Source organism: Heloderma suspectum, chromosome 9 (assembly GCF_057233095.1).
Source record: "Heloderma suspectum isolate Gila_16-S chromosome 9, 16-S_ref, whole genome shotgun sequence".
Taxonomy (NCBI): domain Eukaryota; kingdom Metazoa; phylum Chordata; class Lepidosauria; order Squamata; family Helodermatidae; genus Heloderma; species Heloderma suspectum.
This window is the reverse complement of record NC_139466.1, coordinates 41458939-41484041: the sequence shown is the minus strand read 5'-3', so window position 1 is coordinate 41484041 and position 25103 is coordinate 41458939. Positions and strand designations below refer to the sequence as shown.

The window sequence follows — 25103 nt, the reverse complement described above, 5'->3', positions numbered from 1 at the left end:
TAGGCTACTCCAGCCTTCCCCAACCTGGCACCCTCCAGATGTGTTGGACTGCAACTCCCATAATTCCAAGCCAGCCTGGACGTTGGCTAGGAATTATGGGAATTGCAGTCCAAGACATTTGGAAGGTGCCAAGTTGGGGAAGGCTGGGCTACTCAAAACAGCAAAAGCGCCTCCTCAGTATATCCAACTGAAAATATTAAATACTTGTACCATTAAGAGTATCGTCACTTTCAGCAACCATCCATTTCTTGTGTTTCATTCAGATTTTCCTATATTTTCATAATCCAAGAACACAGAGAATGGTGACCTTCTTAGCCAAAAGAACTAAGCAAATACCCTGAAGAAGGGACAGTATTTCCCTCTCTTACTCTTGTTCCAGTGCCTTTGTGCTAAACTGAAAATACAAAAACTGTTATCAAAGGAGGATATCGAACAAAAATCCATGCCAGTGTTGCTTCTTGAAGTGACCAACCTTGCGGCTGAGACTGATCCTATTAACATCCCTCTCTGTTGTGCATGCACCCAGGGGACATGCAACGTATGGAGATCAGCTGTGCTGAATGAGCACTTGTTATCCAGGGTGGGGAGAACCACAGGCCCACACACGATCTAGTTGCAGCCACTGTGGACGTAACAGCCACTTAAAGTATTCACTCACAGCCACTTCCAATGTCTTCAGTATTTTCATGGAAATGCAAAGCACCTCTTGTGTTTTCACTGATCTAAACAGAACACAGGAATCCAATCCTAATGAGACAAATTGGCCTCCTGTACCTGGGCTAATTTGTAATGAATATTAACTAGACTCCCTGTGCTACAAAAATACAAGGCAGCATCTACGCATTGGAGGTGCAAGCTGTGCTCTATGCACAACCTGTCCTACACTATATATGTAACTAAGTGTCATATGGACCGAGTGAGCATGTCATGATGTTCCTGTTTAAAAAAAGAACCTTTTATAGGGTTTGTATCATCCTAGTTGAGAAAAGGAGTATGATGGAGGTACAGTGCAGACACAACACTAGATAACTTAGTGGTGTAAAATTGCCTTCACGAGAAGATGGCGCACGTGGACAGTTTCCACCCAATTAATTTCTCAGAAGTGGTACAGAATATCCCTTGTGAACTTTATACAGCCTCCAGATACACTGCTCTGGCTAGCAGTTTAGGACATCACATTGATGTCTACAAAAGACTGGTAATGACAAGTTGGGTAGTATATTACTGTTTAAAGAACTAGGTCTTTTTCACATATTGCTACACTATATTGGTTAATTTTGTAAATGAGGATACTACCGAATTGGTCTTAGGTATCTATGGAGCAAAGAATGATGTTGGCGAGAATGCAGGGTTGATCAATAAATAGTGTGCTTGTTGCATGCCAGCGTAATGTAAGATTCAATTAGCATGTTGATGTAACAAATGTTTGCTTATCCAGAAACTATGGGGTGGTATCCCTGTCAGCTGAGGCATAGACTGAAAGCACAATTTTTGTACTTGGCACAGTACCAGGAACATGAAATTCCTGCAATGGCAGTATGAATGTGATGCGTCATTCCTTTCTGCCCACCTTGGGCAAAGGGTGTGGCAGAACTACACTAGAGAAGCAGCGATTTACAGGAACCAATTTGCCCCTTCCTCTGCAAGCTTCTTGAAAATCTAGCACAGTGCCATCATGACCCTGCAGCCCAACATCCTGTAAACCACTGTCAGTAATACAGCAGGTTACACGAGTGCCACAGAGGCTGGTTTGGCTGAGCAGGGCATGTTTGTTGAGACACTGCTGTAATGCACTAACACAAACAGGCACTGGCTTTTGAAGGTCATTTTGCTTGCTCGCCCCCTGTTTGCTCTTCAGGTATGTCTAGGGTTCAGCCTGCTGAAATTAATGTATGTGCCAGGTTTTTTTGTATTGTGTTAACATATTAGGTGGAGTTAATCATGATTATTACCGCTGATGGGAGGACGGTGCACGTTTGAGCTTCTTGCTGTCCATCGTCAAACAGAAAAGTGTCTGTGCATACTAACAGCAAAGTTCAACTGGTGTATAAGCATACAGTGGCTTTATTTCCCTCAAGTCACTCGTTAGTAACAAAAGAACATGACTGAGGCAGATAACTGAACACAGAGTGTAGCCTATATACTGTGGTTTTCTCAAAAACTAGATTTCCAATTAATGCAGTAAAGCTACAGCTGTCAATTCTTCCTCTGCTCCTCTTAGAGGGCTGGAACAGGCTTCATATTCAAAGGCAGTTCAGTATTGCCCTGTTTTCCCCATTTAAGACTGCATTTTTCTCATGAGGATGGGTGAGAATAACTGATAAAGACTACTTGCAGGTGAGCAATTCTTCCCACCCAAAAATACTCCCTCAGACGTTAGCATGTACCACCCTCAGCTGTTGATTAACTGGCTAGCTCAGCTTGACTTTATTCCTGTGAAACCTGCTGCCCTGCCTAGCATTTTGTTGCTGTTCAAGTAATCAAATCATTTGTACTGCAGCATTGTTTTATTTAAAATAGTTTATTAGGAGTCTTGAAAGTGGCAGCTCACTGCATGGCCCTTTCCTGACTATATTTCTTACTTTTTCATGGTATCATTTTTCTGATAGTTGGTGGGACAAGCTTAGGGCCCTTCATTGTGCACATTTAAATATTCTGTTCACTGTCACAATTGAGTCCATGCTCTGGCTTTACGTGATTCTAGAATAATTAAGGCTCATTTATGTAATTGATAATATTTCAAAGAAGTGCAATTTCCCCATTTGATTTTTCAACAAACGCGTATGAAATGGACTGCTGTTAAGTATCATGGAATAGAACTATTTCCCCCTAAAACTAAGCCTCCTCTCAGTATCTGAATCTATATTCAGCATTTTGATCATTGCAGAAAGTACCACTTTGAGCCTCTTGAATGTTGAACTATTCCATTATCTCAGGTTTATTCATTCAAAAAGTGTGTGTTCATGCTTTTGTAGCAGCCTTAAGCATGGAAATCTTTTGCAATAAATATTTGATAGAATGAAGTTTAAAGACTATATTTCAAATATGTTTTAAAATCTGTTATGAGTTTGTATACTGCTTATGTTCTTTCATGTTGGATTCAAAAGAATACCAAAGGAGCTCCAAAATGGAAACTGGACCAATGAGGTACCATTTGTACCTGTGTACCTTTCTTATACTTCTGCTTGGAGCTTTCCAATTACCTCAAGGCACTTTCAAGTCCCATAATACGTTCAGAGTCACTGACTATTTGTTGAATCAACAACCATTATATGACCCATTGAACAGTTCGTTTTTAACTAACTCATTTGCACAAATCAGAAATATGTGTTGACTCCTTCAGCTTGCGGATCTGGGGTCAACCATCCTTATGGAACAGTTCCCCTAAGGCTTAAACCTTAAGAGGTAAGGAAAACAATTTTACTTCAAGTAGTTTACCAAGACTTCTAATCAACTGTGTCCATTCGAAACATACTTTCCTTTAGGTAAAATACAGGTTTCTTCTCCTGTAGCCCAAGTCTGCAGTGGTGCAGTTGTGACAGTAATGACTTGTAGCATGCCCCAATCCAATACTATCACCATCAAGCAGTTAGAGACAGTTCATGTTATGGGTACCCCAGGCTGTTGCTGAAAGAAATACTCCCACCTTGCATAAGGAACAGCCCGTATGGAGGACCAGTTATGAAGCAGACAGTGTACTGAACATGGAAATAGCACAGTAGAAGCATTAAAGGCTTACAATCTACAGCAGTAACAGCAGCAGGGCTACAGCATTTTATACTTCAAATTGCCAGGGAGCTTAGAAAGCAACTTGCTGGAATGGTATGCACAGTATGTGTGTGAATATTGATACTGCTGGTGTCTTTATATGAAGAAATGTGGCTCACAACTGCTTTTTTATACAAATATTTCCATTTGGGTGTCAAATGTTTAAGAACTGATGTATGAGAGTTCTGTATCACCTAAGCACTGCATTTTGTTTCGTACTATTTGGATCTTTTAAAAGCAAAATCTACAGCAGATTAGAGGGGCTGCATTAAAACCATTTAAAATGGTTGAGTTAAGGGAGGGCCCATGACATGACCGGAATGACTTGCATGCTTATAATACAAGAATTTGACGGAACAGTGCAAAGCATAACAGTTGAATTAAGCTCAGATGGTTTTTCTTAGACCACAGAAATCTTGCGCAGTCTTGAGGAGGAGCATCTTATTCGAAGTATTCCAAATGTGAGCCTTTCAATAGCTTGCCTTCCACAGGTTCAGATACTTCATATATCCAGGACAATTTTTTCCACTATTCGCATTTCTAGCGGACTAGACCATGAAAGTGTTCTAAAAATTAGAAGCAAGGCTGTGTTTACTGTATGCAAAAAAAAGAAACACTACTTCCAGGCAATCTAGGTTGTGCATCAAGGAAAGCTGAATTCTCAGTCCTGTATAAATTAACTAATTCATGTGCTTTGTTTTACATAATTTATTCTGCCATTTTTAGTATTTTTTTCCTGGTTTTGCTAATCACAGGGAGGACCATAAAGCTCCAGCTTCCAGCAATTGGAAATGAAGATCAACCACCCCTCTGGCTTTAAGATTTCAGCAGGCATTGATCACTTATATATTTAAAGGTGCAATCTCATGCATGTTTTGGACAGAAAAAGTCCAACTCCCAGCATTCCTCAGGCACCATGGCTGGCTGGGGAATGCTGGGAGTTGTAGGACATTTTTCTGCCTAAACATGCATAGGATTGCACCTGGAGGGAGCAATCCTATGCAGATAGGCAGCCACCTCCAAACTCGGAGGCAACCACCTATCCAATGCACCGCAGGAAGAGCACGGAGGGGATCTTCCCCTCCACACTTCAGCCGCCCTGCATTTGCAGTTTGACAGCTGATTGCTATCTAGCAGCAGGACACTGGAGCGCAGGGTGGGGAGGCCGGACAACACACAGGAAGTGTCATACTGGCATTTCTGCACTCTCCGCCCCACCTCCGGGAACACTGCTTTTGCCCCACTCTGCTCTTACAAGCATGGAGCCCGGGGCCAATCCGCGCTGCCTACTAGGTGTCAGGGGAGGGGGCGGAGAGGTGGTTCCCCCGGAACCGACCAATCCTATGGCTGTCTAGCCACTGTCTAGCAGTCACAGGATTGTGCCCTAAAGCTTCCAAGCATATCTTTACTGCCACAAGGGTTAGAACCTTGCTCTAGAGACGGAAGTAAATAGCCTCAGGCCTCAATTACATACAATCACAACTAAGAGTTCCTCATTATGAATAAAAAGATTGAGATAACAGTGCTATAAGACAACACTGCTGACTTTTCACAACATCCATACCTTAGATGGTTCTGGTGTGCCAGCAGGTTAAGAACAGATAACTATCAGCAATCCGTTGTAACTGTATCAAAGCCAAACTATTTTACCATTTACAGGCTATGACCTGAAAAACCTGTTTTGGATACAGAGTAGCTGTCTTAGTGCCTTACACACACCACCTTCTGGATTGGGGCACAGTTTGTTTACACATCTTTATTACAGGGATAGAACTACTATGTAGTTTGAAAACTTAATCTGGAGAACATCTAGGGCCCAAAGCAATGCGCCACCGGAGAATCATCCATCTCTTCTGAAAACTTCCAGTGGTGCCATAAGAACTGAGTAATTAGAGGGATAGACAATGGTGCCTTCACAGTTATTTTATTTTACAGTTGCAAGCAGCCGTTTAAAACTGGCTACAAAAGAATAAATAAAAGGAACTATGAAATGCAGCAATTTGGACATGTGCATTATTAGAAGTCTGTCATAGCCTGATGTGTTTCATTGCTCTCAACTCATTGTTAAAATAAAAATTGAACTTAAGACCAAATATTTCTCCTTATAAATAAAAAAAAATTGGCCTAGGTCTTTTCAACTTTGGCAAAAGAAAAGAGATGTTAAATATACCCAAAGATATCTCCACTTCAAATTATAAAACGTAGAAAAACAGTATAGCAATATCATACAGTAACAAGACACAAACTGGTTAAGTACTTCAGTCCGTTCCAAAATACTTCTGTCCAAAATGTGTGGGTGCAACAGGATGAACTTCTGTTGTTAAAATTGTGATATCCGGGAATTCCTGGATTATTGATTTGGCACCTTTAAAAGAAGAAAGAGGGAGTAGTTGAAACCAGCATTTCGGTAAACCACATTTGCTGCTCTACAACCAAGTGGCCTTTCCTTATTAATCTGTCTAATGCACACAGACTGCATCCAATCATCTTATTTAATTACACGCTCCGAGTAGCAATCCCTGCAGGCATGCACTCCCTTCAAATATTTTTTCCTCCACAGTATTTTATAATGTAAAATAGCTGTGCCTCGGCAACGTGTTTAAGTCATGGTCGTACACAACGATCCTGGACCCCTACAAGCCCATATCATCAATGGCTAATGAAGCCCCTCTGCCTCGAAGTCCACAACAGGGAGAGTCCGATGCACCTCCTGTAATGTACCACCAGAGGGGCACCTTCTAGAACACAATTTGCCTGGGAAGCAGCAAAGCCCAGTAGACCAGACTGGGACACCTCCACGCCCCCCAAGAGAAAAGACACTTTCCAAGATTCCCTTGCACCATGAAGGGGCTGCTCAGTGGAAAAGATAGCCTGAAAAGGGTTTAAAAACCGTTTAAAATGCTCTAGTATTCTGTAGCCAAAGGTCATTCTGCAGTTTACATCATCATTTTTCTTTCTAGTGCGAATTGAAGGTAGCCTTGAGCTGGCAGCTGAAATTTCCATATACCTTCAGTTATAAATTTGTATCTAATCATGCAGGTTTTGGCAAACCAACTATACAACTGTTGATCAAGGCAAAAAAAACCATTGGGCTCAATTCACTTAGTTGTGCATTTAAATCAATAGGACTTAGGACAGTTATGGTTAACTTGCCCAACTGATTTCAGTGGGCTTCTCTAAGCATGGCTAAGCCTGGATCCTGCCCAAAATGTATTGTATCTTCTATAGGTAAATTGCATGCCTTTCCTGGACCACAAAATAGAAGGCAACAGCTCAGTTCCTTCACTTTCCATTAAACAGACAAAAATATTTCATTTTGAACTAGTTAGCACAACTTGAACCAGCCATAAGGAGTCACTACAGAATTTCTAGACAAACCAAAGGCTGAACTGTGTATACAGTAAGATTATACACTGTTTAAGCTCAGAATCTAAGATCCTTTGAACGTCCAATCTCTTTACAAAGAAAAAAGAAGCTGCTTAGCTTTTATAGCAATGATGACGAGAGAACATGTGAGCAGTCTGCTCTAATTACTGAGTTAGACTGCTTGAAATGGTCAACAACCTTGCAAATAACCTTAATCTATACACTTGATCTTTAATACAGATATTTGGGAGGGTACAAACAAACACAATGCTAGGTGTCCTTGACTAAGCAGAAGTACATAGTAGCAATATCCTTTCCTATTAAAACCCAATCTAACCAACATGGTTTCAGGTAACTAGGAAGCAGTAATGAAATGATGGCATCACTGGATGGTTAACACTGCGCCAGGCCACTTAAAAACAGACTGCAGAATGTAGTTTTTATTAGAGAAAAGGAACACGGAGGCAAGGGAAGCTAGCCCTTCCACCCCAACGCATCTCAATTCATTCCGCTGCTTCAAGTGGGTATCTCCCCGCCCATCTCCAATAAGCCAGGCTGGGACGAAAAGTGCTTGAAGCAACCCAGCTACCTCATCAAATCTACTTTGGCCTTTGGTCTGCCTCGTTGCTCTAACTTACCATGGGGGGTAGAGAACAGACTCAGCAGGATTATGACGTTTGGCTGGACTCCGTGTTCTATAAGAACCTTTACAGCCTCAATCACAGTGTTCCCAGTGCCTGACACGGGGAGCGGCGGAGAGAAGAGAAAAGAGAATTACCCTGGTGTCTTTTCGAGTTACGTATGTCACAATTGGCATCATCTTGCTGGACAGCAACTATTCTACCATCAGTCTGGACTGTCCACTATTGTGGATTCAGGCCTTCTACAAGAAAGGCAATGAGCTCACTGTCATCTAAGATAGCTCGTATTGCTCATGAGTCAAGAAAGCTGTTCAACACTTGAACATTGAGTGATCCACTGTAAGGGGATACGGTGCTCGAGCTTCAGAATGGGTGGCAGCCGCATGCTTACATCTTGATCCTACACACTTGGATAATGTAATGATCCCATTAATTCCCAATGAGTATGTTTAGGACGGAGGCTTGAGTCACACTGTGGAGACTTCATCATCTTGCAATACATTTTTCAAAACATTATAAAGTATTTGGTTAACTAGAATAAAATAGCTCAGCACTTAGCATGAAATATCAGACCAGCCATTTCATTAACCTTTAAGAATTGGTGAAATACTTCTCCCACCACCCCTGCCATCCCATTACATTCTATCAGTTACACCTACCATCAACACTCTCTATGTTTGTTTGTACTCCAGTGATTCAAATGACATTTATTTAACATCATTAGATACATCTCTCCCAAAAGGTACCATCTACAGTCAGTGCTTTGCCAGCTAATGTAGTTCAACTAATATACATGCTGGCAAAGCTTGAGAAATCCCATGTTGTATGCCCCAAGGCAAGCCAAAGCCAATGATGGATCTGCTTTCCAACAGAGCACTCTGTATTCAAACAGCTTAGGATAAAACAATCCTTAAGGCACTCACTTAGTATTGGGTACATGAGGAGAACTTTTCTCCTGTAGATATCTGGTGGAAACTTTGCATAGTACACTTTGGCTCTCTGGGTCTCTTCGTCGCTCTGTATCAGGATCTTCCCTATTCGGATGGATCTGCAGCAGTCACGCAAACCCTGTTCCATTGCCTCTCCTCCATTTGGGGAGGAAAACAGGAAGAGTTACGCATCAAGGAATGGCAAGCCTGTTTCATGGGCAGTACTTCCAAATCAAAGGATGTACCCTTCATATTATATATAGGAAATGGTGAACACTCACTTCATACATCCATTTTCCATGGGAATCAAAGCCAAGAAGGGTTGTGTCAAAAATGGCCCTTAGAAAGGGCATATGGGACTAACCCTTAGCTTACACCATACTCATGTTGTCAGTTACTCCCAGCAGTCGGCTGTATTATTTGCCTTAATATAATTAAATAACTTATATGATGAGCATTTGTTTCATGCATCTACTCCCAATTTGAATTCCATCATTGTTGGAAACAGCAATATATTCTATTAATATAGGAACACTGAAAAGCACACACTCAATTTTAAGTGACCTACCACTTCTCATTATGCTGACTCCACAGTTTCCCTTTTCAAATTTCACCCCTTCATACTTGTACCCTGTTGAAAAGTCACACAATCAGTAGTTAAAAAGTGTTTTTCCTTTAACCCAAATTTTCTATCCTATTTTAAGTTGGGCAACAAAAAATCTGTGAGCCACTTAAAGTCTCAGGCATATTTTACACAGCACAGGGACATGTTCAAACACCCAAATCTGAGGATCTAGAAATATTTTAAGGAAGTGTATCCATCATGGTTCTGCAGAGAACAAAAGGTGACTAGTCCTCTTCCAATGACAAGGGGTAGAATTTTATTCTAGGTGCACTTTTCATTCCAGAGTTTCCACAAAAGTAGACCTATAAAACTTCCAAGATACTGTCACCTGCACAGTAGTAAAAGTGTTCCCAAGTTTCACCTACTCTCCATTTAAGGGTGGGGAGTTCTGTACAGAAAAAGCACCTTGGACTTAAAAAACAACAAATTTCAAAATCTGCATCAATATGCGGATGACACGCAGCTCTTCCTCTCATTTAAATCTTCACCAAGGTTGGCCATAGAATCCCTGTCCAAATGTCTGGAGATGGTGAGTGGCTGGATGGGGAGGAATAAGCTGAACCCTGACAAGACCAAGGTACTTTTGGTGGGAGACAAGAGGAGGTTGGAGGATGCTGACCTGGTGTTGAATGCGGTACGGCTACCCTTGAAAGACCAGATCCGCAGCCTGGGGGTCATTTTAGACTCCCAGCTGTCCATGGAGGCTAAGGTATCAGCTGTGAGCCGGACAGCACTGTACCAACTCCATCTGATACAGCAGCTGCGCCCCTACCTTCCCAACCATCTGCTCCCATTGGTAGTACATGCCCTGGTCTCCTCTCATCTAGACTACTGTAATGTGCTCGACGTGGGGTTTACCCTTGAAGACGGTTCAGAAGCTGCAGCTGATATAGAACGCGGCGACTCGCCTGATTAAAGGCAGCCGCCGGCGAGATCACATCACTCCAGTGCTGAAGGAGTTGCACTGGTTACCAGTTGTTTTCCGGGCCAAATTCAAGGTGTTGGTTTTGACCTTTAAAACCCTATATGATTCCAGCCCAGCCTATCTTAAGGCGCACCTCCAGCAACACCAGACAGACTGCTTAACAAGATCAGCCTTGGATGGCCTTCTCTCTGTCCCATCAGCCAGGACAGCTAGGCTGGTGAGGACGAGGGAGAGGGCCTTCTCTGTGGTGGCCCCCACTCTGTGGAACTCCCTCCCTAGGGAACTCCGCCGTGCCCCCTCTTTAATGACCTTCCGTCGTGCATTAAAAACGTGGTTGTTCAGGCAGGCATTTGGAGTGGGTTAGGGTATTTTTAGAAATATGGTGTTTTTACTGTAGAATTTTATTGTTTTAAAACTGTTCGTATTGCTGTACATTGCCCAGAGTGGCTGGGTGACCGGCCAGATGGGCAGTTAAGAAATTTAATAAATAAATAAGCCAACTGATTCCAGAGTTTAGGGTGCTTTATTGTTCTAGCCAATGTAATATGCTGGGTAAAATTTTTCCAAGATAAAATGATCCAGGGAAGCAGATTTAAGTGCCCCAAGTTTTCTATTAGAAAACCAAATGAAGCTTGGGACAAATCATCATAATCAACTGACCTTTGCCAGTGGGGTCTTTTTTATCCCATCAAATACAAAAATACTGGGATTAAAAATGCGTCCAAATACAAGAAAGCAGAACTAAGCACCTTTCTTCTGAAAACACACAGCATTGTTTGGGGGACATTTTACTATCCCAAGATACATTTCAGTGCTGCTTGGGGTAGTAAAATACCCCCCAGACCATTTGTGTCAGTTTCTTTGTTTCTGTTTAAGAAGTAGTTTCACTCAGTTTCTAAGCCAAACACGATTATTTAAGCATTCTTATACTTCCAACCTTCAACCTCCGATATGCAGACGACACCACCCTAATGGGAGAAAGCGAAGAGGATCTAAAGAGCCTCTTGTTGAGGGTGAAAGAGGAGAGTGCAAAAGCTGGTTTGAAACTCAACATTAAAAAAACGAAGATCATGGCATCTGGCCCTATCACTTCCTGGCATATAGAAGGGGAAGAAATGGAAGCAGTGACAGATTTTACTTTCTTGGGCTCCAAGATCACCGCAGACGGTGACTGTAGCCATGAAATTAAAAGACGCTTGCTCCTTGGGAGGAAAGCTATGGCAAACCTAGACAGCATAGTAAGAAGCAGAGACATCACCTTGCCGACAAAGGTCCGTCTAATCAAAGCTATGGTTTTCCCAGTAGTAATGTATGGCTGGACTATAAGGAAGGCTGAGCGCCGAAGAATTGATGCTTTCGAACTGTGGTGCTGGAGAAGACTCTTACGAGTCCCCTGGACTGCAAGGAGGTCAAATCAGTCCATCCTAAAGGAAATCAACCCTGAGCGCTCATTGGAAGGACAGATAGTGAAGCTGAAGCTCCAATATTTTGGCCACCTAATGCGAAGAGAAAACTCTCTGGAAAAGACCCTGATGCTGGGAAAGACTGAAGGCAAAAGGAGAAGGGGACGGCAGAGGATGAGATGGCTAGATAGCATCACCGATGCAACGAATATGAACTTGAGCACGCTCCGGGAGAGAGCGCAGGACAGGAAGGCCTGGCGTGCTATGGTCCATGGTGTCACGAAGAGTCGGACACGACTGAACGACTGAACAATACTTCCAACTGATCCTGTCCCTTTCATGGTGGTAAAAAATGACTTGATCAAGGCAGAAAAGTAAAGCTACCACTTAGCAAGAAAACCTTCTAAAGAACATGTTGAAGGATACATCACTATCAGAAATGAAAACCACTCATAACTATAACTCATTTGTCAGTGACACATCGATTTCAGCTGGAGTCAGATGCATGCCGCAACAGAACTCTGACCACAAGCAAGCAGACATTTGAATGACTGGGGCACTGAACTGGGAGATGTACAGATTAATCTCACTTTAAAAAAAAAAAAAAAACCCTGACAGCATCTAGTATATATTGATTACTCCTCTGTACTTCACAACATGGAGTTGCTTACTGCTCATAAGACAATGAAGCACAAGGAATTGCCTCTACTGGAATTTTTGCAGTCTATAGACATCTTGCCTGCAGATAAATCTGATGCATCATATGCTTACATCAGGCTACTGTTACTCAGAATGTATATGGCACTTTAGAGTGTTCAAAGCACTTTACATGTATTCTTTCAATACCCTGTGACCCATCAATCCAAACGATTTCACCGGGGCCTCAATAAGCTTCTGGTTTTACTCCCATCTTAGGAGTACAGAAACAGGGAGATCGTCAAGCACCTGGCAGGTCTCTTACAAGATTGGTGGTGTAATAAATAAATAGACAGGCAGACAGAGACCACAACCCAAGGAGGCTTGGTTTTTGCTAAGTCATATCTAAAAATCTTTCCTTTTTTAATAAACCACCACATTGCTAGTATTTTCTCTTATTAGTAGAATATCCACTCTATTGATGACTTTAGAGAAAATCATCTAAAAGATATCTATCCAGCTAGTCTGGGCATACTCTTTCTATTACCTGTTGGAGTGGTTACTGTGCATTCTGTGTATGGCAGCTGATTCAATCCCTCTTCAACTACAAGCCTGATCTGTAAGAGAGTTTCAAATCAGGGGGAGGAGATTAGAGGCACCATCATAGCAAAGCTCCAGTTTCAATAAAACATTAACAAATGTGCCACAAAGGTTTCATTTCACACCTTCTGTATAAACACAGCCTACCTGCCCCCTCCCCCACCTCATATCTTGGACCGTTCAGAAATAAGCCCAATGGTCTTTATTCCACCATCTACACCACCTACAAATCATTCAACATTAAAGTTAAATTATGCCAGTAAGACACAATGACTCCAAAGCTATTGCAATAATAGTTTATTTGCACAGCATACTATATACATGACACTTACATACTGGAAAGAAGAAAGAAGAAAACCGAACAACTCCAAAGCTACTGTTTATTCTTCTCTGTTCCTGCAAAAGGCTTCCAGTTTAGCTCCCTTTGCCTAGATGTTTATGGCTATTCAGCATATTCTGTCATGTCCTCTTATCCTTCATTTACCTGCTACTGATATACCTGCTAAGCCTAGCTATCAAGTAAGGTCATCAAGGCCTTACTTTCACTGACTGAGATCCAAAAAACTGTTTCAGAGACATATCTAGGTTTGCACAGTCCTGGTAGGATTTTTTTTTTTTCTTCTGATATCGACCACCCAACATTTCAGAAGAGTCTTGCCATGCAGCATCGGAAGTTACTGTTCAAAAACATGCACAAAGCCCCCTTGGCCTAATAGAACTAGTTGCGCAGGTCTTTGGATCAGTTCTTCGCACTATGGAGCTATCAACCTCCTACAGCCTCTGAGTTCTACCAAATTATTTGGAATATCAGTATTTACAAAGCAGCCCCTGTGATTATTTTAGCACATCATTCTGCTTAGGAACAAACAAGGATTATGTCGCTCTCAACATATATCAAAGTTATTGCAACCAGCAAGCAGAGACTCTCTTGTGAACAGAACCTCTTATGTCTGCCAAACTCCAAGTTAACCAGGCCGAGTCCTAGCAGCACAATCAAACTTTGAGTTTAGCTTTCTACCTGCAAACAGCACTGTGCCATAGCTATGAAGTTATCAGCCTCCCCCTCTACGTATCACAACAGCTTTAAAGTGACAGGACAGAAACAAGGGCAAATATATTAGGGACAATCCACTGAAGATTTTCCCCTGCCTGAATCACTTTTGCCACTTCTGTCTGCCTGAAACACACAACGTAATTCACTCATTTGGTCACTTTGATTCTGGAGTGTTTCAAAAGAAAAATCAAGATGTCCAACAGTCATCTGTGTGAGTTTGACTGCTGTTATTTCAAGCCAAAGGCATCCAGAGGCTACCTCCCACACACTGTTCTTCCATGTAGGAAGAAATATGCACAACATCACATGGCAGGGGTGCTTATTGTGTAGTTATCATTCTTTGGAAGCCAACACAGCAGCAACACATGGTGTCTTCACGGCCAACAGTGAGCACATAATGCAGCAACCTTGCTGAAGTTAAGCGGGTCTGGGCTTGGTCAGTGCCTGACTGGGAGACTACCTGGAACTCTATATAAATCACTTTAAGATTCAATATGGAAGAAAGGCAGGATATACACACCCACCCCAAAGAGCATCTCCATGCAGGAAAAATGTCCATGTGAAGTGGCCTTAAGCATGGGTATACAGCCAGGACAGAAAATATTTTTCCTACCTAAGGGCCAATTCCCTCCAGGCAAACCTGTTGGGGGCAGAGCTGGACCACCCCATACTCTTCATATTCTCTCTCTCTCTCTCTCTCTCTCACACACACACACACACACACACACACACACACTTCCATCTCAAATCTCACCTCCAGCTGCCTCCCCTCCTCATCCCCGCCCCCAGCAAACCTCGCAGCTAGCGGGGGTTGGACTCGATGGTCTTATAGGCCCCTACCAACCCTACTATTCTATGATTCTATGAATTAGGCTTTTCAAAAGTTTCCTCTGCCACCAGCAGAAGCTTTTTTAAAAGCCCAAACAGGAGGACCATGGGGGGTGTTACAGCATGCAAGGAGGGCAGAGTTAATCCTTCCCTCCTCAGCTGCACCCCCCCCAAAAAAATCACCCATCTCACACAGCAATTAGACCTCAGAAAGCTTCCTGTGGCACTGATGGAACCTTTTAAAAGGACTAACTGCTGTGTGGAGGTCACAGCCAAGGAGGGGATGCCATGGGCCAGATGGGCAGGCCCTGCAGGCTGCATCCAACCCATGGACCACCGGTTCTCTACTCCTGATATCCAAGAAGTTATCCCAACAAAATAAGACTTTTTCGTAGTTATACTTTCCTATTAATGCCAGAGGGAAAACATAATTTGTAAATTATGAATTTCATATGGTTGCCAGTTCTCTCATATGAACAGACATTTCCAAGAACAAGCTGGCACTGAAGAATGACAGCTGATTCTCCACTCTGTAACAACATCTACCCATTCTTTAAAACCAGTTAATGTTTTAAGTAAACTCACACTGAAAATGTCAGGTAGTCAGGACTCCACTGTGATCCACAAAAATTGCTTTTACCTGTTCTGTCCAATTTTGATTGGCAAAGAAATCAGAAAAAGCACATTAAATATATAAAATGAACCCAAGCCAGCAAAGCCAGTTGTAGGACATCAAGTTCAGTTAACAGCATTTAGTGTAGGATACGAATAATCTAATCATTATCCTATTTGGAAGCCCCATTGATTTTATAGTAGAGGTGCATAGGATTACTAACGCATAAGACTAAGAGTATTAAAGACTAGTTTTCAAATATCCTGCAAGTTTAAAGAAACCCGAATTAACTCAAGCTTAATACAGAAAACATGTGAAAACATTCGCTTACCAAGCGATCAGCAGAAAATACAAAGTCACCTCTACTGGCTGTCCTGGAGAAAAAGAACAAAACATTATTTTTAGTAAGATTATCCAACTTAAATTTCAACCACCAGAATATATGAATACACTAAAATAACCAGGACTAGACAAATGCACATAATTATATTATGAGGGAAAGAAAGTCTAGACTCTTAGATTGACCTCTTTGAAATGTTATCACCAAGGTCTTTGAACATTAGTCATTACAGTGGGAACCAACATATTTCCTGAGAAAAGTTACAACAACCTCTTATGTGTTAACAGTATGACAAAGAAGCTAAGCTTTAGCTCTATGAATCTGTGTCCCACATTTTTATTCTTTCCCATAGCCTTATCCAGGCAGCCAATCAGAAAGTGAAGTAATAGCCCATTCAATATAGATATGAATTAATGAGCTGCTTGGTAATATGAAACAGTCATCAACACAACAGAAAAAATACAGGGATCCAACATGGCCACATTCTGCTTATTCTGATCAGAATTAAGTGGCAGCACTTAAGACTGCTGATAAATGGAATGTGCATACTAGGTCAAGGTCCTTCCCAGATGTGCAGTCCTCTCCTCAGGAAGGTCTGCACTATTAATCCATCCACTTCCTGAAGCAGCAGAGCATAAGCTCCTAGCTGCCATAAACGTCTGTGTGACACAAAACAGCTTCAAGAGTAGTCAGTGTCAACTTTATTATGAGCCAACAGTAAGAGCCTTGCAGTTATGGAGAAAACATTACACACACAGTTGTTGTTGTTGTTCAGTCGTTCAGTCGTGTCCGACTCTTCGTGACCCCATGGACCATAGCACGCCAGGCCTTCCTGTCCTGCGCTCTCTCCCGGAGCGTGCTCAAGTTCATATTCATTGCATCCGTGATGCTATCTAGCCATCTCATCCTCTGCCGTCCCCTTCTCCTTTGGCCTTCAGTCTTTCCCAGCATCAGGGTCTTTTCCAGGGAGTTTTCTCTTCGCATTAGGTGGCCAAAATATTGGAGCTTCAGCTTCAGTATCTGTCCTTCCAATGAGCAGTCAGGGTTGATTTCCTTTAGGATGGACTGATTTGACCTCCTTGCAGTCCAGGGGACTCGTAAGAGTCTTCTCCAGCACCACAGTTCGAAAGCATCAATTCTTCGGCGCTCAGCCTTCCTTATAGTCCAGCTCTCACAGCCATACATTACTACTGGGAAAACCATAGCTTTGATTAGACGGACCTTTGTCGGCAAGGTGATGTCTCTGCTTCTTACTACGCTGTCTAGGTTGGCCATAGCTTTCCTCCCAAGGAGCAAGCGTCTTTTAATTTCATGGCTACAGTCACCGTCTGCGGTGATCTTGGAGCCCAAGAAAGTAAAATCTGTCACTGCTTCCATTTCTTCCCCTTCCATATGCCAGGAAGTGATGGGGCCAGATGCCATGATCTTCGTTTTTTTAATGTTGAGTTTCAAACCAGCTTTTAAACTCTCCTCTTTCACCCTCAACAAGAGGCTCTTTAGATCCTCTTCGCTTTCTGCCATTAGGGTGGTATCGTCTGCATATCGGAGGTTATTGATAATTCTCCCGGCAATCTTAATTCCGACCTCTGATTCATCCAACCCGGCATTTCTCATGATGTACTCTGCATAGAAGTTAAATAAGCAGGGTGACAATATGCAGCCTTGTCGTACTCCTTTCCCAATTTTGAACCAATCGGTTGTTCCATGTCTGGTTCTTACTGTTGCTTCTTGACCCTCGTACAGGTTTCTCAGGAGACAGGTAAGGTGGTCTGGTACTCCCATCACTTTAAGAATTTGCCAGAGTTTGTTGTGATCCACACAATCAAAGGCTTTAGCGTAGTCAATGAAGCAGAAATAGACGTTTTTCTGGAATTCTCTTGCTTTCTCCATGATGCAGCGAATGTTGGCGATTTGATCTCTAGTTCCTCTGCCTCTTTGAAACCCAGCTTGTACTTCCGGTAGTTCTCGGTTCACCTACTGCTGAAGCCTAGCTTGTAGGATTTTGAGCATCACCTTGCTGGCATGTGAAATGAGCGCAATTGTGCGGTAGTTTGAACACTCTTTGGCGTTGCCCTTCTTTGGAACTGGAATGTAAACTGACCTTTTCCAGTCTTGTGGCCACTGTTGAGTGTTCCAGATTTGTTGGCATATTGAATGCAGCACTTTAACAGCATCATCTTTTAGGATTTTAAATAGCTCAGCTGGAAGACTGTCATCTCCGCTAGCTTTGTTGTTACTAATGCTTCCTAAGGCCCACTTGACTTCACTCTCGAGGATGTCCGGCTCAAGTTCAGTGACCGCACTATCATGGCTATCAGGGACATTCAGATCTTTCCTGTATAGTTCTTCTGTGTATTCTTGCCACCTCTTCTTAATCTCATCTGCTTCTGTTAGGTCCCTGCCTTCTTTGTCCTTTATCATGCCCGTCTTTGCACAAAACGTTCCCTTGAGATCTCCAATTTTCTTGAAGAGATCTCTAGTCTTTCCCATTCTGTTGTTTTCCTCGATTTCTTGGCATTGTTCATTTAAGAAGGCCTTCTTGTCTCTCCTTGCTATTCTCTGGAACTCTGCATTCAGTTGGGTATATCTTCCCCTTTCTCCCTTGCTTTTCGCTTCCCTTCTTTCCTCAGCTACTTGTAAAGCCTCCTCAGACAGCCACTTTGCTTTCTTGCATTTCTTTTTCTTTGGGATGGATTGAGTTGCTGCCTCCTGAACAATGTTACGGACCTCCGTCCATAGTTCCTCAGGCACTCTGTCTGTCAGGTCTAATCCCTGAAATCTATTCCTCACCTCCACTGTATATTCATCAGGGATATGATTTAGGTCATACCTGAACGGTTTAGTGGTTTTCCTGACGTTCTTCAATTTAAGCCGAAATTTTGCAAGAAGCAGCTCATGATCTGAGCCACAGTCAGCTCCAGGTCTTGTTTTGACTGACTGTATGGAGCTTCTCCATCTTTGGCTGCAAAGGACATAATCAATCTGATTTTGATATTGACCATCTGGTGACGTCCATGTGTAGAGTCGCCTCTTGTGCTGTTGGAAAAGAGTGTTTGCTATGATCAGCATGTTCTCTTGGCAAAACTCTATTAGCTTTTGTCCTGCTTCATTTTGTACACCAAGGCCATGCCTGCCTGTTATCCCGGTGATTTCTTGACTTCCTACTTTAGCATTCCAATCCCCTATGATGAAGAGGACATCTTTTTTTGGTGTTAGTTCTAGAAGGTGTTGTAGGTCTTCATAGAACCGATCAACCTCAGCTTCTTCAGCCTCAGTGGTTGGGGCATAGACTTGAATTACTGTGATGTTGAATGGATTGCCTTGGATTCGTACTGAGATCATTCTATCATTTTTAAGATTGTACCCCAGTACTGCTTTTCCCACCCTTTTCTTGACTATGAGTGCTACTCCATTTCTTCTAAGGGATTCTTGCCCACAATAGTAGATATGATGGTCACCTGAATTAAATTCGCCCATGCCTGTCCATTTGAGTTCGCTGATTCCCAAGATGTCGATGTTCAATCTTGCCATCTCATGTTTGACCACCTCCAGCTTACCTTGATTCATTGATCTGACATTCCAGGTTCCTAAACAATATTGTTCTTTACAGCATCGGATTTTCTTTTCACCACCAGACACATCCACAGCTGAGTGTCCTTTCGGGTTTGGCCCAGCCGCTTCACTCTTTCTGGCGCTACTTGGAAATTCCCTCTGCTCTTCCCCAGTAGCATATTGGACACCTTCCGACCTGAGGGGCTCATCTTCCGGCGTCATATCTTTTAGCCTTGTGATACGTTCCATGGGGTTTTCTTGGCAAGAATACTGGAGTGGGTTGCCATTTCCTTCTCCAGTGGACCACATTTTGTCAGAACTCTCTGCCATGACCTGTCCGTCTTGGGTGGCCCTGCACGGCATAGCTTATGGCTTCACTGAGTTACGCAAGCCCCTTCGCCACAACAAGGCAGTGACACAGTATCTGCATACAAATACCTTTTACTTATAATTTGCATGTTACATAGAAAAAACAAACAGATGTAGAATATTCCTTACAACATGGAAACATTTTTCTTTTCTTTACAAGTAGGAGAAAGCTTATTTATTTTTATCCTGCCTTTCTGCCAAAAGAATGACATTCAAGGCAGCTAACAATAAAATCCAGATTAACCAAATCTTAAATAAAACACAGTGGCCCATCATTAAAAAAACAACAACACACATTTTAAAACAGAATGCATAAAACTTTCAAATAAAATAGCAATAACCAAAAGATAAAAGTAGTATCTATTTTATTAATTTAATTTCTATCCTGTCTTTCCACCCAAGAAACGGTGCTCAAGACTGCTAACAATAAAATCCAAAATAACAAAACCTTCATTAAAACATAGCATAAAACCTTTCCATCACTAAGATTCAGTAGGGTGAGTGTACATGCATATCTGGCCAGCTGGCTGTCGCTGGAATAATACTATTTTTGGATAAGGAACTCCAACCATTCTACTAGCAGACTAGTAATGCAGAGGTGTTCTGCTATTCCAAAAATGAGCCACTGATGTATGTTTTTAGGGTCCGAGTATAAGCAGTTAAAAACAATCCACAGCCACATACACAGTGCCAGCAGTCAAATCTGCCTCCTGTTAACTGTGGATTTTATTATAATAGAAAAACACTGCTCCAAGCTGCTTCTATGGAAACCAGTTTTCAGGTCTAACTGCCTCCAACCCCTTTTTTCATTGTGAACTGCAGCACCACCAGCATTAGCCTTGAAATCAGGCAATATAATCTCTGTGGTAGGAATGAATGTTTCACAAGATGAATGTAAATCCTACTCCAATGGAGTCAGAATACAGAAGTAAACAAGAGGTACCTGCAAACATTCAGTAGCTAAAACTGCAAAACAGTCCACTGAAGGTTTTAAAATTTGTGCCCTCTGAACTACCATAGTTGTCAAGCACAGCAACTAGAGATGTAAAATTTCCTGGAACTTTGAGGCCATGGGGGGGGGGGGGGGGGAAATGGGGGGGGGCTGGAAACAAATGTAAATTTAGAGGAAAAAATTCAAAAATAAGCAATACCTATTTTTTAAGGTGTTTTTAAATAGGATTTTTAACCTATATTTTTAGTGCTCTTTACAGATCTAAAGCCACCTTGGTGCTTTAAGACAGCCTTCTCCAACCTGGTGCCCTCCAAATATTTTGGACATCAACTTCCATCAGCCTCAGGCAGCATGGAGAATAGTCAGGAATTCTGGACACTGTAGTCCAAAACATCTGGAGGGCACCAGGTTGAGGAACAGGTTCTGTTCCTAAAGTTATTTTACATATAACTTAGTTTGCTCATTAAAAATATCATTATATTTTGAACCTTTTAAAAGTAAACTCAGTTAGTAAATTTATAATAATTTTCTGAATAATTAGAATTACATTAAATGACTGCTACAGCACCAGAAACACAGGCCTCTATAGCAGCAGTCCCCAACCTTTTTTGAACTATGGACCGGGGAGGGGGGGAGGTTTCACGGGCAGACTTCTGGCCGCTGGGATGCAAATGGTGTCCACATACATTTGCGTCCCTGTTCTTTGCAGTAATAGGCTACATAAAGATTTACGTAGCCTATTACTTGAAGAATAGGGACACAAACAGCATCCGCTATGCAGACGCCATTTGCATCCCAGCAGCCAGAAGTCCGCCAGCAGCCGGCCGGCAGCTCCACGGACTCACCATGGAGCAGAGCCAGCCAGGGCCAGTGAGGATTCCAAGGGGGAGGGACGGATAGCCTCCTCCCCCGCGGCCCCAAGGTAAGGGGGTTCCGCACACCCCTTCGCGGCACAGTTCCTAACAAGCCGCGGACCAGGAATGGTCCACGGACCGGGGGTTGGGGACCCCTGCTCTATAGAACAAAACCCAAACTGTCAAGAATGCACATTTACTGTCAAGAATGCACAATGGTGACTCTACCCACAAGTTGGGAAATGGAGTATAAATGTCTATAGGTAAAATATACTTTAGATCAATAATTTTAATAAGGAATGAAAGAAGTAACTATGCTGGGAATCTTACAGAGAGGATTAAAAAAAACGTTTTTCCCCATGTCTTCATTATTTCCAGACATTTTACATCTCTAGTCTTTCTATAAAAGTGTTCTTATTATATAGTTTTTAGAAATCATGGGTGGGGGGAGTAAAGGCTGGGTAACAATATGTAAGTACTTTGTCTTAAATTCTAAAAGAAAATATTTCCTAATCCAAAGCTGTTCAATTTTTCAGAAAAACAACTATAGTCCTCAGGAAAAAGAAGTCCGTCCATCCCCCTGAATTTTTCCAGTTTTTCCCCAGGCCTTCACATTGCTAACCGCAACAAAGGAAAATTCCAATTGTGCAACAAAACATCATCAACAAACAAAACTTTTCACCTCCTCTCTTATGAAGAGCCCCAAGAGAAAAACCAAATTCTCATAAATGACTGCTTAGGTTAATACACATCCAAAGGCAGTGAGTTCCTTTTCACACATAACTGGTTAGATTAGGGCAATCGTTTCTATAGACCCCATTCACACGATCAAATAACCCATCGTTTGTTAATCATAGATTGTTTGTGAGTGAACCGGGGCTGGTTCCCTCCCGCCCGCTTCCACTTTCAATTGTGACGTGTGAACCCAGAAACTCTGGGTTATTCAGGGTTAAACAACCCAAAGTTAATCCATGGTTTGTTGTTGCATTAACTCTGAGTTGTTTAACCCCTAAACAACCGAAAGTTTCCAGGATTCCACATCATGAAACAACCCAGGAACAAGGCGTTCCTGGGTTGTTAATTGAAGGTGGAAGTGACAAGTGGGCAGGAGGCGGGGTGCTCACTCACTCCCATGCCCCCCACCAATTCCTGAGTTAAACAACGCAGGAATTGGCAATGATGTGTGAACTGGGTCATACTTTCCTTTAGGGAAGCCTGGAGTTCCTTCAAAGTTTCTCAGGGGTTCTTCAATGAGGACTGAACTACATGTGATATAGTTCCCAATTTATTTAACTTTTTAAAAATCAAGCACAAATACTGTATTTCTCTGCACACACACTCCACAAAGCTAATAGCAGTTTAAGGGAGGTAATTTAGATTTTAAAAGGTGACATAGGGAAATTAAATTCCACCTGCCCCAGTGCCCCTGCTCAGATTTAGACACACACACACACACACACACACACACACACAAAGATCCAGTCATAGATCTCCTGCATCATGTTTAATTTGATCTACTGAACTTCCCCTGCAAAGTTCAGCAGTATGAGAGCAATAGTGTGTTTTAGAGTGCACCCTCAATTTATGCAGAGCACTACTGATGCCTGATAGGCCTGGCCAGTGCTCTATGAGAACAAGGTTCCCACAGCGGACATCTTAGAAATTGCCTTGTGAGGGAGTTCCACAGTGAGTGTGTAACTACAGGAAAAAAAAACCCTCGTCTACAGCCCCCTGCCTATCCTCAGCAAATAAGGGTACCCAGAGAAGAGCCTTCAAGGACTATCTCAGCGGTATCTGTAGGCCCATAAAGCCTTCCTCAACTTCCCAGTAACAACTGAAAAGTGCTTCTCTGGATTGTCACCCATATAGGCAGCCTATGTGAAAGATAGTTGCCCTTAGATTCCAGTGAAATCAATGGAAGTTTTAAGTGACTCAACTAACTTATCTCATTGTTTCCAATAGGACTTGAGCATAAGTAACTTTCTTTGGAGGGGACATAGTGAGAAGAACTACATCAGAAGTTGGTGATACAAAAATTCCAAGCCATATGCAACTTACTCTCCATATGTTTACCATGCTACCTCCCGAATTGAGTGAAGCAAAACAGATTTAACATATTTCTCTGCTGTTCTTTTAAATCAGGAGTGGGTAACATATGACAACCCAGGAGCCCCCTGTGAGGCCCCTGCCAAATTTGGGCTGGCTCAGAATTTTTTTTTTTTTAATGTATTTATTGGGGCGGGGGGGATGACAACTGCAGCTTCTACAGAGCTCCAAACGGGTCAAATTAGGTTGCAAATAAGCAAAATGTTCCCTTTTGGCACTCCATAGTAGCGATGGACACGTTTCCGCAATATATATATACATGTGGTCCCCAGACTTCCTGAAGTTGCCCGCCCATATATGCTTGTTTATTAACACATGCTGGGGTGGAGGGAGGATGGGAAAGAGAGCGTCCTGTATTCAAGGCTTGGCAATTAAGTAAAGGACAATGAGATTGAAACACTCAGAGACTACCAAAGGGAACTATAGCCTTCAATTCCTTTACAGTAGAATTCAAGAACAAAAATTCCCCGAATTCACATTCAGAAGCTAAGGTTCATAACCCAATGACTTGATTTTACTCCATTTGATTACTGTACACTTGATAGTTGGCAGCTGACTCCATTGCCATGCATTCAGTTTGAGGTATTGTGGAAGATTATTACATCAGTCATCAAAACCTGTCCTTATAGTTTAAGAGCAGAAGGGGGCATATTTCCAGGAAGCCAAACTAGCAAAATATTTGAGATTCCTAGGAACCAACTCCAAGCAGGGCTGGGGGTGGGTTGGGGGGTGATGGTCAGGATTCCTAGGTCCAGCATCCACATCTACACACCTATGTAACCAGGAGCCTATGGTTACTCCAATCCCAGGGGAAAGCACTCGTATTTTTTTCTGGAATCTATAGCCTGGTTCACATGCACCTGTGAATGGATCATTCCAGATGAATGTTTTGCATCACCTCAAACTAAACCGGAGTCAGCTCACACATTCAGCTGCCAAACATTGGGGAGGGGGAGCTCACACATCATCCTAAGCCACCCTGCGAATAGGACACAGTGAGTCGGTTGCTCGCTGAACAACCCACAGTACACCCAATAGACGATTGAGCTTGCTGTGGCTTGTTCTCCCCCTCCTTCCCCCTCAGTCCTCCAGCTGACTCCAGCATGTATTCCAGACACCTTTGTGGCAGAACCCATCTTGTCTCCTCACTCCAGCACCCTCCCAACTCCCATTGCTACCCCTTTTTGTTTACCACCTTTAAAAAAAACATTTTTGGTGCTTGGGGAGTACACAAATGTTTGTAATATTTTTAAAAATTCCCTCTCCCCCATTATTTTGCAAGTATACAAGAGTGTCTAATATGTGCAGTCTTGCCTTGTCAATGTCCTTGTATGAGGCAACTGTCAATGGAGGGCTAAAGTGCAGAAGGTAACATACAAGGAAATTGACAAGTTAACACTGCATATAGGCTAATTTGAGTGCAGTTGCAAAGGATCGTGGGAGAAATAACAATAAGAGAAAGGAGGGATCCAATAGCGCAATTCAGAAGCACTAAAAATGGGGGGGGGTGTGAACGGAGTAAGTGCACCAAAAGTGTGGTGG

The 25103-nt window shown here is 42.5% G+C and overlaps 2 protein-coding genes across 5 annotated transcripts in view; one reads left to right on the top strand and one right to left on the bottom strand.

Annotated features, from left to right (window-relative positions):
- The window catches only part of ZDHHC15 (zDHHC palmitoyltransferase 15), a 45624-nt gene extending 42601 nt beyond the window's left edge, over positions 1-3023 (top strand). The window contains exon 13 of the transcript XR_014784879.1: positions 264-3023. The gene's annotated coding sequence lies outside the window, so the exon portion shown is untranslated. The remainder of the gene's footprint in view (positions 1-263) is intronic.
- The window catches only part of UPRT (uracil phosphoribosyltransferase homolog), a 35027-nt gene continuing 12227 nt past the window's right edge, over positions 2304-25103 (bottom strand). Inside the window, exons 2-8 of one of the 4 annotated variants that reach the window (XM_084814210.1) lie at positions 15720-15762; positions 12841-12910; positions 9273-9335; positions 8699-8860; positions 7773-7871; positions 6026-6133; positions 2304-4334 (exon numbers count right to left, since the gene is read on the bottom strand). In XM_084814210.1, coding sequence (XP_084670336.1) covers positions 6027-6133; positions 7773-7871; positions 8699-8860; positions 9273-9335; positions 12841-12910; positions 15720-15762 — 544 coding nt within the window. In that variant the 3' untranslated portion in view covers positions 2304-4334; position 6026. Of the gene's footprint in view, positions 4335-5678; positions 6134-7772; positions 7872-8698; positions 8861-9272; positions 9336-12840; positions 12911-15719; positions 15763-25103 lie in introns of those variants that run through there. The other 3 variants (XM_084814209.1, XM_084814212.1, XM_084814211.1) reach the window with 3 other exon arrangements.